The sequence below is a fragment of the Tachyglossus aculeatus genome, chromosome 3 (genome assembly GCF_015852505.1).
Source record: "Tachyglossus aculeatus isolate mTacAcu1 chromosome 3, mTacAcu1.pri, whole genome shotgun sequence".
Lineage (NCBI taxonomy): Eukaryota > Metazoa > Chordata > Mammalia > Monotremata > Tachyglossidae > Tachyglossus > Tachyglossus aculeatus.
The window spans coordinates 81,831,498-81,848,197 of NC_052068.1; the positions used below are offsets into that span (position 1 = coordinate 81,831,498).

Consider the following 16,700-nt stretch of genomic DNA (forward strand, 5'->3'; position numbering starts at 1 on the left):
AAAGCTATGAATTGAATGGAAAACTCACTGTAAAATTAATATGGAGAGACCCAACGTAAGGTTGTATGAAATTTGGCTAGGTTTTTATCTTGTCATAGATTATTTATGCCTACCCAGAATTTTGCTCCAAAGGTGGATGGAATAGGTTGGTTGGGATGGATTAGAAATGCTTAATGGTTCGATTTATTCCTGGACATGTTCTAAAATATAACATTCATATATTTAACCATTATTTCATGAAGTTAGTGCCATTTTAACAGAAAATATACTTTTTTGAGTTTATCTAGCTGATAAATTCTGTACCATGCAATGATTTCTACTTAAACTAAATTAGCAACATATAACAGTCTTCTTGTGAATTTAGGAGCAAAGCAGTCATTGGAAGTATCTTTAGTACAACAATGTGTTATATCCTGTAGTGACAGATTTTGTTTACTATTGTAAAAGTTTTGGTGTAATGTTTCTTACCCTATAGATGTTCTATACCTTATAGATTATATTTATGATCAATTTTTCCCTTTTCTGGTGTTTAAACTATTCTCTTTTCTCAAAATGAAGAACAGTTTCTCTACTCCTTTGTATAATATGAAGCCTACTCTGTTAATGCAAATGAATGTACTTACAATTCATTTTTTTTAAGATTTAGTCATTTAGAAGGGAGGTTAGTACTTCCCTTGTATATTTCATTTATCAAGGTATTTTGTAGCACAATCTCAATTGCTGTTAGAAGTTTTAAAATGCTGAGTTAAAAATGGATAGCATTTAGTAATTACTTAGGATGAAAAATATTATCTTTAGCAATTATACGTCTGATGTATAAACCAACTCACATCTGAGTTTCTGCAAAAAAAAAAAAACTATAATAAGGAAAAGGGGGAAATTTCACCTGGACCAAATTTTCAGCAGTAATGTGTTTCATGAACAGTTTAACCAGGTGTAGCTCAACCAATTTAAGGCAACTTCAGCTAGAACCAAGTGACTCAGGATGGTGGCAGAAGCAGTCCTGTGATACATAAGACCAGAATCAATAACACACGTACAGTGTCTGTTCTTTTAATACAAAGGCCATGGTAATGCAGGTGTAAAAATAAATGGCCCAGTCAGAGGTGGTAGTTTTACCAAACTATTAATCCCTGTTGGTTTTATCAGTGGAGTGGAGTGAATGAGCATTGAAATGGCCAAGTTATAGCCTTGACCAACTCTGCGAACTTTGTGATTTGGGATAGGTCTCTTAACCCTTTCTCCACTGGAGATGATGATATTGTCCCTTTCTTTTCACCGTAATCACATTATAAGGCTAGATAAGCTTCATTTAAAATATTTATTGAAATCAAGTACAGTCTTCATAAAAATGGAATCTCTGTGAATGTTTCCTTTAGTGTGTTTTCCCCAAGTGAATCTTCAGGTTCAATAAATAGTATTTATTAAGCAGTTACTATGTACAGAGCCATTTGCTAAGCACTTGGGAGGGTGCAGTACAAAAGAGTTGGTAGATGCAATCCCTGTCCACAATGTGTTTACAGTATGTGGGGGAGAGACAGACATTAAAATGGATTAGAAATAGGGGAAATAGTAGTGTAGAAGCATATCTACTTAATGCTATTGGGCTGGGTTGAGTATCCAGGTGTTTAAGGGATACCTTGCCACATGCATTGTTGATGTGGAAGGGAGGGAGGGAGGGTGGGGAAATACGGGCTAAGTCTGGGAAGGGTCCTTGTATAATAAACTACTTGTATCTTGCTCTCGATTCTTCCATCTCTAACTCATTAAGTGCATCCTTATCACTATCTGTAATTCTCTTCTCCCTCAAATCTGTTGAACACTCTCCCTTCCTCTCTTTAAATTATCCCCATTGCCCTCCATTCTGCCCCCCCACCTGAGAAAAAATCATCATCTTGGGGGTATTTCCTTGTCTAAACATCAACTCCCTAGCCAGGTTATTATAATAATAATAATAATAATGGCATTTGTTAAGCGCTTACTATGTGCCAAGCACTATTCTAAGCTCTGGGGTAGATACAAGGTAACCAGGTTGTCCCATGTGGGGCTCACACTCTTAATCCCCATTTTACAGATGAAGGAACTGAGGCACCGAGAAGTTAAGTGACTTGCCCAAAGTCACACAGCTGACAAGTGGCAGAGCCGGGATTAGAACCCGTGATCTCTGACTGCTAGGTCTGGGCTCTTTCCACTAAGCCACGCTGCTTATGATGATGATAATGATGGCGGGATTTGTTAAGCACTTACCGTGTGACAAGCAGTGTTCTCAGCGCTGGGGTAGATAAGCTAATCAGGTTGGACACAGTTCCTGCCCCACATGGGGCTCACAGTCTTAGTCCCCATTTTATAGTTGAGGTAAATGAGGCACAGAAAAGTTAAGTGACTTTCCCAAGGTCACACAGTGGGCTAGAGTTGGAGCCGGTATTAGAATCCAAGTCCTTCCAACTCCCAGACCTGTGATCATCATCATCATCATCATCAATTGTATTTATTGAGCGCTTACTATGTGCAGAGCACTGTACTAAGCGCTTGGGAAGTACAAATTGGCAACATATAGAGACAGTCCCTACCCAACAGTGGGCTCACAGTCTAAAAGGGGGAGACAGAGAACAAAACCAAACATACTAACAAAATAAAATAAATAGAATAGATATGTACAAATAAATTAAATAAATAAATAAATAGAGTAAAAAAATTTGGCCGTGCTAACCTTAGTTAGACTCAGTCATTACTCTTATGTTAACTGCTTTATTCTTTCTTTGTTTAATTTCATTATTATTGGCTGTAAATGGCTATCCAGATTTTTCTTCCTGTTCCCATTACATTTAATAAACTCCCTACCTGTCCGCCTCTCCCATAAGATTGAAATCTCATAGAGGATGCAGAGACTACGTCTTCCACTTTAATTTATGTTCCCAAGTGTTTTGCTCACAATAGGCACTCAATAAATAATATTAACTGACTAGTAATAATGATGGAGCTCCCTGTCAAAAATGATAGATGAGCCTCGGTCCTGTCATTTGCGGTATGTTGCAAGATGCACTTAGAGGCCAAGGTAGGGGAGGGTAATGATGATGAGCAGGATAATGATAGTAATAGTACCTTTCATCCCATGGGATCAAAATTATTATTCCAAGATAATTGGGTTCAATATATGTGAAAGCTTTTTGAATTTTTCAGAAGAAAGTTACAAAATATAATCAAGGTTTTGGACACATAATCAGGAGGACTAATTCTCTGGAGAAGATACTTATGCTAGGAAAAGTCCGGGGAAAATGTGGACAGGCAGACCAACAGCTTGATGGATTGAAACCATAACAACAATAATGGAAGAACCGTTAGCAAGGTTACAGATTATGGCATAAAACAGGATGTTCTGTGGAAAAATACATCCATACAGTTGCTATGAATCAGAAATAACTCAATGGCACTTGATAATAATAATTGCATTAATGGTGTTTTATATTACATATATATGTAATATATGTTTTATATCAGGAAAAATTGTAAGTGATAAATTTTTATTTTGCATTTAAGTAATCACTTTGTACTTACTTTTTTTTTTTTGGAAATGGCTCTTGATGCATCTAACTCAAGAAGAGAGATGCCCAGTTAACATTAATGATGTTTCCTAGCCGTGACTTTGATTCAGAGATTTAGGGGTAGCGCACAATATAAAAGATAAAGTGAAATTGTTCAAACGGTGGTATTTACTGAGCAGTTTCTTGGAAGAGCACAATGCAAAATCTCATGAATACCACTTGTCCTTTGTTTCCAGGACTAAAATACAATTTGGTAAGCCAGTAGCCAAAATACGTGTTTTTGATTTCAGCTTTGAAACTTTGTTGGAAGGATGAACGAATACATTTTTGCTATTGCAGTTTTTTACAAGTCTTCTACTTTTATGGTATGCCCAAACATCTAATATAGCAATTTAAACACAATAATAACCCAGTAAATACCGGTGATGGTAGTGATGATGATGATGGTTTATTAGAGTAGACGATATCCAGCTACATTGACTCTCTTCCGCATCTGGGAGTTAGAGGACCTGGGTTCTAACCCTGGCTTGTCACTTGTCTGCTCTGTGACCTTGGCAAGTTACAGTTTCCCTGTGCCTCGGTTTCCTTATCTGTAAAATGAGGGTTCAATTCCTCCTCTTCTTCCTACTTTGATTGTGCACACCAGGTGGGACAGGGGACTAAGTCTGACTTGATTAGCTTGTATCTACCCCAACACTTAGAGCAGTGTTTGACACATAGTAAGTACTTAACAAATACCATTAGAAAAAAAAAAATCTGTTGAGAACCCCCCAGAAGGCTAGATTTTTTACAAGATTATGGGAGTGTAACTTCAAAGAGTTGGTATAAAGTGCTTGAGAGACAAAGTATCCATATGTGCATTCAACATCGATTAGTTCAGGTAAATTTCCTTCAACAAAATCATTCCATGTTGCATATATCTTTATATGTGGTCAACACTATTCCTAGTCCTTGGTGATTTTGTCCTGGTACTGGACACCACAGTTAGATCACATTTCATTGATATTCTAGTTTGTTTTATAGTTTGTTTTGCTTTATAGTATTTGTTAAGTGCTCACTGTGAGCCAGGCACTGTCCTAAGTGCTGGGGTAGATACAAAGTAATCAGGTTGGAGGTCCCTGTCCCACATGGGAAATCACATTTTTAATTCCCATTATGCAGATGAGGTAAAGGAGGCACAGAGAAATTAAGTGACTTGCCCAACATCACCCAGCAGACAAGTGGCAAAGCCACGACTAGAACCCAGCTCTGTATGACGCCCAGGCCCGAGCTCTATCCACTAGGCCATGTTGCTTCTCTTCAATGTTCTTAAACCCCAGAGTTCAGAATTTCTTATTTTGTGATGGTGTACATTTTTTTCCTAAGAAAGGTAAAATTAAATATTAACGTTGTTATGTCAGTTTTGTTTTTTACATTCACACGAACTGGTATTTTTTTTAAATCACGGTTTTGGGAGTCTGGGGAGTAAAGCTCTTATTGCATTCAGTATATTCAGGAAGTATTATTATCTCTGTCTTCCCACGCTTTTATAAAATCTTCAGCACATTTTTAAATATATTTTAAAGTGACCAGAATGAGAAAGGTAGAGTTGTAATAGGATATGAAGAAAGGCTGCTCAGTTTCACAACCCTGTACATATGGAATTTTTTGTTTATAGACATCTTTTAGATGTCCTTCCTTTATTTGTAAATATACTGAAGGATATTTATGTGATATCTATAAACACATTCCCCACTTATGTGATAAACATGCAAACCAACTTTTACCATCACATGACTATGAGTTATAGGGTTTATCTTGGAGCTTCCATTAGTAAATTAGCCTCTACTTGAAGGCACTCAGAATACTTTCTGATTTACAATCCCGGTGCTAAAGTTTATTTTCGTAGCTTGTTGTGCCATTGTGATATTTCCTTCTTTCTCCTTCATCTTTAAACGTTTTAATCAACTAGAGTATTCAGTGGCTCAGCTGTGCCCTGGTGGAAAGAGCACTGGCAGTCTGTCAGGGATCTTGAGTTCTAATCCAAGTTTCATCACTTGCCTGCTGTGCAGTCTTGGGCAGATCCACTTAACTCCTGTGTGCCTCCGTTTCCTCATTTTTAAAATGGAGATTCAGTACCGAGTCTCCCTCCCTCTTTGACTGTTAGCCCCAGGGACTCTGTCCAGTCTGATTATTAGTTTCATTCAATCATATTTATTGAGTTCTTACTGTGTGCAGAGCACTGTACTAAGTGCTAGGGAGAGTGCAATATAACAATAAACAGACACGTTCACTGCCCACAGTGAGTTTACAATCTTGTATGCACCCCATCACTCAATACAGTGCTTGGTTATAGTAAGCACTTAAAAATACCGTATTTATAAATATATATATATATTTGGGTCATCCGAACCCCTCACTTTCCCCTCACTTATTGCTGTTTTTTGCTCCTTTCACTGCCAGGTAAAAACTGGAGTGGAAAGACATACGCCAAGTTATTTTCAAAAGGTGATCCAAGCCCAGCTTGTCATATATAGGGAACCAGGGAGAAGTTGATAAAGTAGTCTGGCTATGTATACTAATGACTAAATCTTGACCAGGCTAGTGACTCTTTGGGCAAATGAGAAAAGGCAGATCGGGAGATGGTTTGGAGGAAGAACTGATAGGAATTATAGATATCTTTCACACATTAGTAGCTTAGGAACTTTTGGGGCTACATCTTCCGCTTCCTTTAAATTGTATCCATAACCTAATAATGCTCTGTTTATAGTGAGCACTGAAAAACATGGTAACTTTCTTAGAGGTGTATATACTTCTTTATTTTCCCTGTATTTTAATTCCCCTCTCATTCACATTTTTAAGCAATTATTCAACATGATGCCGCCATGGAATTTCAAAGCAACCTTCCATAAAATATTGTGACTGAAATTCTTTTCCCAGTTCTGTAATTGTAATTATTTCTTTCAGTTTCCGTTCATATTTCTGTAACTGAGACTTCCTGCTGAATAAGGATACATTGTTTGAGAGGTGAGGGAATGTAGGGGATGTAACTTTTTTTTTCTTGCAGTCCAGAAGGCTGTGGTTTAATTTGCATCAGGCAGTACCTTGTGTGCATAGAACATTGGGCAGGGAAAACATTGACTTGGGTTGCTCGCTATTTGAGTTAAAGTGCTTTCTCAGATTATATTTGTGTTTTTTAAAGTTTATATCATCATTTTCTTGGTTATCACTGTTATTATTAACTAGAACTATCTCTTTGAGGGATTTTGATCAAATGTTCCAAGAATTAGAAAGCAATAAGATCATTCTGAACAGCTTTGATCAGATTATTTGTTTCTTAGTTTGAACTGAGTGGAAATGCCACAAATTAAAGTTTAAGCCTGAATGAAGCCTACAATTAAGAATTGGTTCTTTTCATCCTTCTGTGGGCCATCTTTTTGAATCTTTCCTGCTGGTTCTTCCTCTGCCGTCCACCCACCTTCTGTGGTTGTCTTTCGGGGCTCTGTTCTGGGTCCCCTTCTCTTCTCACTTTATGGTCACTCCCTTGGGATTTTCATTCACTTCTAGGAATTCAGCTACCAATCAATCAGTCGTATTAATTGAGCGCTTACTGTGTGCAGAGCACTGTTCTATCTGTCTCATAGCCTTAGCTCTTCCTTTGCAGTCTTACATTGCCTTCTGCCTCCAGAATTTTCTCAACATGGAAGATCCTACAACACCTCAACTCAGTATGGCTAAACGTGAACATCTTGTCTTCCCTTCCAAATCTTTTCCTCCAATAACTTTCCCATCACGATTGAGAACACCACCACTGTCCCTCATCTTGCATTATCCTTGTCTCTTCCCTCTCCACGTCTCTCCCCATTTTTCAAAAATAATTCATGGTAAAATGCACCAAGCAGAAATTTCCAACCTTTGGTTTGAAAGCACTCAAGTTCTCTCCCTCCTACTTGTCCACACTCTTTTCCCACTACATCTCAGATCATGCTCTTCTTTCTTCTCAAGCTAATCTCCTCACTGTGCATCTTTACCATCTCTCTCACCACTAATCTCTTGCTAATGTTCTCTCCCTTGCTTGGAACTTTCTCCCCTTTGAAATTTAAAAACCATAGCTTCTCACTTTCAAATTTCTTATCTTCCCTGTTTATACTGCTTTTCAGCACATCTGTGAATGAATTCATTATTTCCTGTGGCACTTTTGTACATTTCATCCATACTTTGTACATTTCATCCATATTCTGTTACTGAAGGAGGAACAGATCATCAGTAGTATTTATTGGGCATTTACTGTGCCCAGAGCCCCCTGCGTCTACTCCTTTTTCCTTCTTTTTTCATATGTAGTTTGGGTGTCTGTGTCACTGACTAGATTGCAACCTCCTTGAGCGAAGGAATCAAGGCCAATTACTATGTTGTACTCTATTAAGCATTAATTACAATGCTCCATTCTGCAGTAGATCAGTAAATGCTATTGGTTGATGAAAGGTCATTTTATTTAATTTGAAAGCAATAATTAAATCGACTGTAGGTTTACTTTTACACTGAAGCTGGTAAATATCAGAATAGTCAAATTAAGCTGATTTGTGAACTTCGAGTAGATATATAATATAGTAGTAATAATGGCATTTGTTAAGCACTTACTATGTGCAAAGCACTGATCTAAGTGCTGGGGAGGATGCAGGGTGATCAGGTTGTCCCACGTGGAAATCACAGTCTTAATCCCCATTTTACAGATGAGGTAACTGAGGCACAGAGAAGTTAAGTGACTTGCCTAAAGTCACACAGGTGACAATTAGCGGAGCCAGAATTTGAACTCATGACCTCTGACTCCCAAGCCTGTGCTCTTTCCACTGAGCCACACTGCTTCTCAATAAAAGTATATATAAAATTGGTCAAATTTTAATGGCTCTTTGTGAAAAGGTCCATAATTCTTTAGTCACTACTCAACATGATCATACCAAATGATCATTGAAGACTGTCCTAACTTCTAACAAACGATTTCATGTGCCAAACACGGTGGCCAGAGCATAGGCCAGGGTGTCAAAGGACCTGGTTTCTCATTCCAGATCTGCCACTTTTTTAGAAAATAGTATTTCTTAAGAGGTTACTATGTGCCAGGTACCATACTAAGCACTGGGATAGATACAAGCTCATCAGGCTGGACAGAGTTCATGTTCCACATGGGGCTCACTTTCTTAATTCCCATTTTACAGATCAGATAACTTAGTCACAGACAAGTTAAGTAACCTTCCCAGGTTTACACAGAAGAAAAGTGATGGAGCTGGGATTAGAACTCAGGTCCTTCTCACTACTAGGCACGTATTTTATCCACTAGGCCATGCTGCTTTTCTTGCCTGCTGAGTGACCTTGGGCAAGTTACTTAAATTCTGTGTCCCTCAGTTTCCTCATCTGTAAAATTGAAATTCATTGCCTGTTTTCCCTCCAATTTAGAGTGTAAACCTCAAAATAAGACAGAAACTAAATCCCATCCTGATTATCTTGTATCTACCCAGCAGTTAATGCTTGGCACATAGTAAGCAGTTAGCCAGTACCCATGATTATCATCATCATTAGCGGTAGTAGTAGGAGGAGGAGGAGGAGGAGTACATTTATCAAAGTGAATTCTGTGCATGGTTCAGTGGAAAGAGCACGGGCTTGGGAATCAGAGGTCATGAGTTCAAATCCCAGCTCCGCCGCTTGTCAGCTGTGTGACTTTGGGCAAGTCACTTAAATTCTCTGTGCCTCAGTTACCTCATCTGTAAATTGGGGATTAAGACTGTGAGCCCCACGTGGGACAACCTGATCACCTTGTATCCTCCCCAGCGCTTAGAACAGTGCTTTGCACATAGTAAGCGCTTAAGAAATGCCATCATTATTATTCCTACTACAAGTGCTCCCAGTGCCCCCCAAATGGCCAACCTTTAACCATTTCAACCATGAGGTGAAAGGGGAATATGTAGCTTCTGTCATTTCTGGAAGGATGCTGTCTCTACTCATGCTCAAGCTCCCCCACCCCCCGACCCCTCCCTGAAGCACGTATGGACCCAGAAGAGGCCTACAACACTATTTTTAAATTGGGGCTGCCGTAGCAAACTTCCGTTCTGGAAATGATATGCTTGGGGAAGCAACTAGAAGCCAACGAGATCAGGAAATGAGAGGGACTCCCGCCCACCCGAAAGTGGAAGGTGGTCCTTCAAGACTTTAGACCCTCCAAAATAACATTGTCTGAAAAATGTAAGGTCCACTGGTTCGTATCAGGGTTTCTGTTATAGTGTGCTTTTTTTTTTGTTTGCCACCTTCAGTTCTTGGGATTTTAAATTTCAATTCAAGAAGAATTAACTTTCTGGCACTAGTTTTTACTTGCTATGTATTGGCTAGATATGAGGCATTCCACATTGGTGCACCCTAAGCAATTAAAAAGGAGTGCCTTTGTTTCCAGAAATGTCAGTCATCTGTCGGAAGTCTTTGTAATAAAATTTGTAATACAATTCACAAATGTTAGTCCAGGAGGAAAAAAAAAACAACTTCTAATTTTTTTAAATAACTTTCCCTCTCTACAAACTGTTCATTTAAGGAAAGTTAATTCCAAAATCAAAAACTGCCTCTTTGAGCTAATAAACAGTATCTTGATAACACAGTGTAAAGGTGGGGAGAAACCTGAAATACATCAGAGGATTTCCATAGGACCTAAAGTTTTTAAAATCTGATAAAATGTGGTTGATCTATATGAAATGAATTAATGAAGTTACACAATTCTATCCCAAGACAGATACAAATTTTGGGGTATAAATGAACTGATACTCTGTGTGAACATTATTTTCTTAACATGGGAACCTGTCCTTTTATCAAAAGTTTTGTTTCTAAACTGTAAGCTCATTGTGGGCGGGGAATATGTCTATTTATTGTAGTATAATACTCTCCCAAGTGCGTAGTACAGTGTTTTGCACACAGTAAGCACTCAATAAATGTGATTGAATGAGTGAGAGTATATATGTATATACGTTTGTACATATTTGTTACTCTATTTTACTTGTACATATCTATTCTATTTATTTTATTTTGTTAGTATGTTTGGTTTTGTTCTCTGTCTCCCCCTTTTAGACTGTGAGCCCACTGTTGGGTAGGGACTGTCTCTGTATGTTGCCAACTTGTACTTCCCAAGCGCTTAGTACAGTGCTCTGCACACAGTAAGCGCTCAATAAATATGACTGATGATGATGATGATGATGAGAGTGCCATTCAACCATCTTGTCAGCGGACCCTAAATGGTGAAAAAAGTGACTACCAAGCCTCTCATCTCACCCCACTGTTTTGCTCCTTACTGTCAATTCTACACATCTGTGTCACTTCACCCTTGGGTAATCACTCCCTCTCCCTCCCCTCCCCTGACTGCCATAGCACTTATGCAGATATTTTTGAATTATCTTGCTTTCTTCTACTTGGTCTTTAGTTTCTGTCTCCCTCCCTAAATTGTATGCTCCTCAAGGATAGATTTCCTATCAGCTATCTATACTGAACTCCCCTAATCATTTAGTACAGTGTTCAGAACAGAGTAAGGTCTTAAAAAATACATTGATTGACCGATTGGAGACCAAAATCTCAGATCAGATACCCAGCCTCTGAGTTTCACCCTCACTTATACAACCTGACTTAGAGTGCAGTTTCATCAATGTCTGTGCTGACTCCCTTAGAGTAAGCTTAGACTGTAAACTGTGGGCTGTAAGCTCCTTTGAGGCCAGGAGTTGCTGCTGTCTGTCAAGTCTGTTGTTTTGTACTTTTCCAAAAAATAATACCATTTTCAATAAATATAATTGAATGATTGAGATGCATCAGGCAGAAACTCCTCACCCTTGGCTTCAAGGCTGTCCATCACCTCGCCCCCTCCTACCTCACCTCCCTTCTCTCCTTCTACAGCCCACCCCGCACCCTCCACTCCTCTGCCGCTAATCTCCTCCCCGTGCCTCGTTCTCGCCTGTCCTGCCATCGATCCCCGGCCCACGTCATCCCCCGGGCCTGGAATGCCCTCCCTCTGCCCATCCGCCAAGCTAGCTCTCTTCCTCCCTTCAAGGCCCTACTGAGAGCTCACCTCCTCCAGGAGGCCTTCCCAGACTGAGCCCTCTCCTTCCTCTCTCCCTCCTCCCCCTCTTCATCGCCCCCGCCTTACCTCCTTCCCTTCCCCACAGCACCTGTATATATGTATATATGTTTGTATGTGTTTATTACTCTATATATTTTACTTGTACATATCTATTCTATTTATTTTATTTCGTTAATATGTTTTGTTTTGTTCTCTGTCTCCACCTTCTAGACTGTGAGCCCACTGTTGGGTAGGGACTGTCTCTATATGTTGCCAGCTTGTACTTCCCAAGCGCTTATTACAGTGCTCTGCACACAGTAGGCGCTCAATAAATACGATTGATTGATTGACTAAGGCAGAAACTGGGAGGCATATAGCGTTCTTCTTGACACATGATCAAGTTATCTATCACCCTCTTTAGCTTTTCCACCATTTAGCTGCTCAGAGTGGGGTGAAATAGCTTTTGGCAAATAATTTAAACTCTAGGCAGGTATCCTGTTCACAGTTAAGGATGAATAGCTGGATAGAGCACTGGCCTGGGAATCAGAACAACCTGGATTCTAATCATCATCATCATCAATTGTATTTATTGAGCGCTTACTGTGTGCAGAGCACTGTACTAGCGCTTGGGAAGTACAAGTTGGCAACATAGAGAGACAGTAATCGTGGCTGTGCCAATTGTCTGGTATGTGACCTTGGTAAAGTCACTTTACTTCTATTGGCTTCAGTTACCTCATAGGTAAAATGGGGATTGAGACTGTGAGCCCCATGCGGGAAATGGATTGTATCTGACGAGATTAGGTTATATCTACCCCAGCGCTTAGAACAGTGCTAACAACATAGTAAGTACTTTAACAAATACCTTAAAAAATATTTGACACAAAGTAAGTTTTAACAAATACCATAACAACAACAACAAAAATTCTAGCCTAATTCATCTTATACCCACCCTCTTTCTGGATGGGAATTTGATCCCTATTAGGTGGGACACACCTAAAAACCTGGAGACAAAATGGTATTTGCAGTTTGAATGACCCTTTCAATCCTAGGAATATTCTTTTCAGGGGTAAGGGGAGAGAAATATCACCAAATGTATATCAGGCTAACCCTGTCCTTCCTGGACTATGGGTCTCCTAGCTGACCTCCCTTTTTCCTGTCTCTCCTCAGTCCAGTCCTTATTTAATTCTAATGCTTGGTTCATTTTTCTAAAAAACAGATTAGCACGTTTCCCCACTCCTCATGAACTCCCAGTATTTGCCCACCCCACCTCCATTTTAAACAGAATCTCCTCACCCTTGTATTTAAAGTACTCCGTCAGCTTGCTCCCTCCTATCTCAGCTTCCTGATTTCCTCCTACAGTCCAGCCAGCAGACTTTACTCCTCAAACCCCAGCCTACTCATTGCACCTCAATCTCGTCTATCTAATTGCCAGCCCCTTGTCCACATCCTCCCTGTGGCATAGAAATCCCTCCCCCTTTATATATAACAGACCACCACTCTTCCTACCTTCACAGACCTATTAAAATCACATCTCCAAAAAGCCTTCCTGGACTAAGCCTTCATTTCCCCTTCTCCCTATCCCTTCTGCATCCTGTGCACTTGGATCTGTACCCTTTTAAGCACTTGATATTCAACCTTATTCTCAGCCCTAGAGCACTTGTGTAATTATCCATAATTTATTTTAGTGTTTGTCTCCTCCCCCTAGACTGTAACCCCCTTGTGTACTTGGAATTTATCCACCAACTCTGTTGTGTTGTACTCTCCCAAACACTTACTGTGCTCTGTGCAGAGTAAGTGCTCAGAAAATGTTATCGATCAATGATTCAGAATGTTCTTCAAATCACAACTTGTTTCCTTGAATTGTTTTCCCAATTTCCTCAGTTTAGGAATTTCATAAAAAAAATGCTATTCAAGCTATAGGCGCTCAATAAATACCATTGATGATGATGATGATAAATTAAAGTTCCCCTCTCATTTAAATGACGGCAATTAGCCACAGTCCTTCCTGCACATCTCACAAGGAACAGCAATAAAAGCAGCCAGGGCAAATAGCGGGGCATAACAGAAATGGATGTAACTGCCTATTTCAAACACTGTCAAATCGTTTCATATTAAATTACGCAAATTTGACATTTTATGTATATAACTCAAAGACCTTTTCAGTCCGTATCCTCTTTTAAAAAATGAGCTGTTTTAAAAGTATTTTACACTTAATCCACTTTTTTAGAACCGTGCATAAGATCTTTTTAGGAAAAAAAGCATAGAATTATTTAGTCGTGGTGCACACATTTGTCCATTGTTCATAAAATAGTCTTATTTTTGAGGTTTCTTGAAAATGCACAGGAAACTGAAGTGTGTCTCTATACTCACCAGATGAAAAATCCGAGTTATTCCTTTAAATGATAGTTACTTATGTCATTAGTTATGAAGGCAAAAAGGAACATTTTTTACGCTTTTAGAATAATTTTTTGGTTGATAGTTGTCTTTTATCTTTTCATCAAATACAAGGAACTTTTATAAAAACAAACAGAAAAAAAAACCCTAGTTGTCTTATCATAATTGTTCAATAGACCCAAAGAGATAAGTTGAACGTTTCTAAAGGAAATGACTGTTGGTTTTGCTTGAATGGTGATCTGTTTTTAGTAGCCTGATTTTAGTTGTATTTCCTATTTTTATAAAGAGTCTTCAAAAATGCTTTCCGTCTTTGACACTGCATTAATGAGTGTGCATTATTTTAATTAAATCATTTTTAGAGAAAATTACAAAAAGAATTGAAGATGCAGCATCTCTTATGTGATACATTTGCCCATTTTTTTTAATCCTCAGGTATATTTACATAGATGGATATTACCAAAACTTCAGAATGTTCACACACACTATAGGGCACATGTCATACGTATTTGAGTACGTGTAGATGACTGCATGTATATATGCATCTCTCCTGTTTGTGCCTATATAGACATTTTCTTTGTGAAATCTTGAACCTGCCCATTTTAATGCTTATTTTGTGGGTTTTGTTGTTATGTGAGTGATATTGCTTTATGTTTATGAGAAAGAGGCTGCAATATATGAGCATTTTTAGCAACATTACTTGCAGTTGTGTTTCATTGGCGGATTTCTCTTTCCTTTCGCTGTGACCTGTGAATGTCAGAGTAGGCTCACTGCCAATTTTGTGATCTGCTGCCTGCTTCAAAATGGAGGCAGGAAGGTATCCATTTTCATCAAGAAGATGACAGTGTCTCAGTCTTCGACCATCTGGAGAGAGGAACTTTTTAAGCGAAAGAAAATGGGGATTTAAAAAATTATATTTAGCAGAAAAGAAAAGGAGAAAAAATCAATTAGAGTTAAACTGTACCTTATGGGTCCTGACTTTGTGGGTTTGTGTGCTGTCCTGTTTAAATGAAACATAAATAAGAAAATACACTGCCTATTATTATAAAGAACTAGTTTCCAGAGTCTCTTGTGTATTAGTAAATGAATGTAAGTACATTAGTTTTTTGGCACACTTGTTAAGTTCATTGCACACACAAATATAAGAAGTACTAAGAAAGAGTGTTTTTTGTTTGTTTTGTTAACTGATGCACGCACTGTGTGTTGGTGGTCTTGTGTGTATCCAGGCTTTTAATAGTCCTTTCATGTATCTCTGCAGAGCGCTAGCACCAGGGGGATTCGCTATCCCAAGACATATTTATAATTTTCAGTGGTCTTGATAGTGTTGTATTATAATTTTCATCTTTTGAGTTGAGGGAACAAAGAGTTTAGTTTTGGGGCCACTCCTTTCATTTCTGACTTTAATGCCTATACTTCCGGTTCCTTGTTCATAAGAAAAAAAAAAAGTGTTGTTTCAAGCTCTGGATCTTTTTTTGTTGTTGTTTCATAATATCCAGGACCATCCTATGGACTTTATTCAGTATATTTACAGCTCAACTTAGTTTGGCAAATATTCTTGTCCAAGACTGGAAAATGTCTTAGTTTTCTCTGCAGTTTTAGAATCTTTTTTCCATTCACCTAAATACTGGGGCTTTTTGTGTTCTGAAAGAAGTAGTGTTTAGTAGGGAACTGATTGAAACAAGAGCAAGGTAGAAATGGAGTATTTATAGCTGCTCTTTTTATGAAGTAACAAGCCTTGCCGTCCCTCTGTCATTACTAGAAGCAAACTAAATGAGTTCTTTTTCACTAGGTTTATGCTCCGTCAGCAAGCACTGCCGACTACAATAGGGATTCACCGGGTTATCCATCCTCAAAACCAGCAGCCAGCACTTTTCCTAGCTCCTTCTTCATGCAAGGTAAGATGGTGCCTATACAGGGAAATTCCCTGGGGATCATTTTCAAATGGGCCTTCATTAGTCTGTTGATATTACAGGGAGTGCTGTCGTTGGAATATCATCAAGAACTTTGCCATTGAACAGATAACCTGGTGTAGTTAAGCTGTCATCAAATAGAGTGATAAAACACAATTTCTGGAGGTGTTGCTAGACAAGATCAGTGGTAACATCAAAAGAAGTCCCTTCTTAATAACTTGTGCAATTTACACCCAAGCTTTCCCACCTTTACTCCTGGGAAAAGTATGTTACTTTACTTTCCCCCATCTCAGTCAATCAAAATACTTTTTTAAGCACCAAATGTGTGCAGAGCACCATGCTAAATGCTCGGGAGAGTACAATAGAATTACTAGACCTGATCCTTTCTTGCCACCCCAGTCCTTGCCTAATTCTTGCCCAATCGTTTCCCTTCACTGATCAAAATGGTTCTTTTTTTTTTTAGATTGAGGGTATTACTGTAATTCCAGAATTATTATTATCATTATTACAAACTATATGAGAAGCAGCATGATGTAGTGGTTAGAGCATGAGCCTGGGAGACAGATAGTTGAGGTAATCTAATCCCACGTCTGCTACGTGACTTTGGCCAAATCACTTCACTTCAGCGTGGCTCAGTGGAAAGCGCACGGGCTTTGGAGTCAGAGGTCATGGGTTCAGATCCCTTCTCCACAACTTGTCAGCTGTGTGACTTTGGGCAAGTCACCTAACTTCTCTGTGCCTGCATTACCTCATCTGTAAAATGGGAATTAAGGCTGTGAGCTCCACGTGGGATGACCTGATCAC

General features: G+C 38.9%; 1 protein-coding gene across 12 annotated transcripts in view; it reads left to right on the plus strand.

Moving 5' to 3' along the window:
- TCF4 (transcription factor 4) overlaps positions 1 to 16,700 on the plus strand; it is a 435,364-nt gene that overhangs the window by 345,829 nt on the left and 72,835 nt on the right. For all 12 annotated transcript variants that reach the window (XM_038743885.1, XM_038743886.1, XM_038743884.1 and 9 more), the window contains one exon: positions 15,776 to 15,881. In XM_038743885.1, the coding sequence (XP_038599813.1) occupies positions 15,776 to 15,881 (106 nt within the window). The remainder of the gene's footprint in view (positions 1 to 15,775; positions 15,882 to 16,700) is intronic.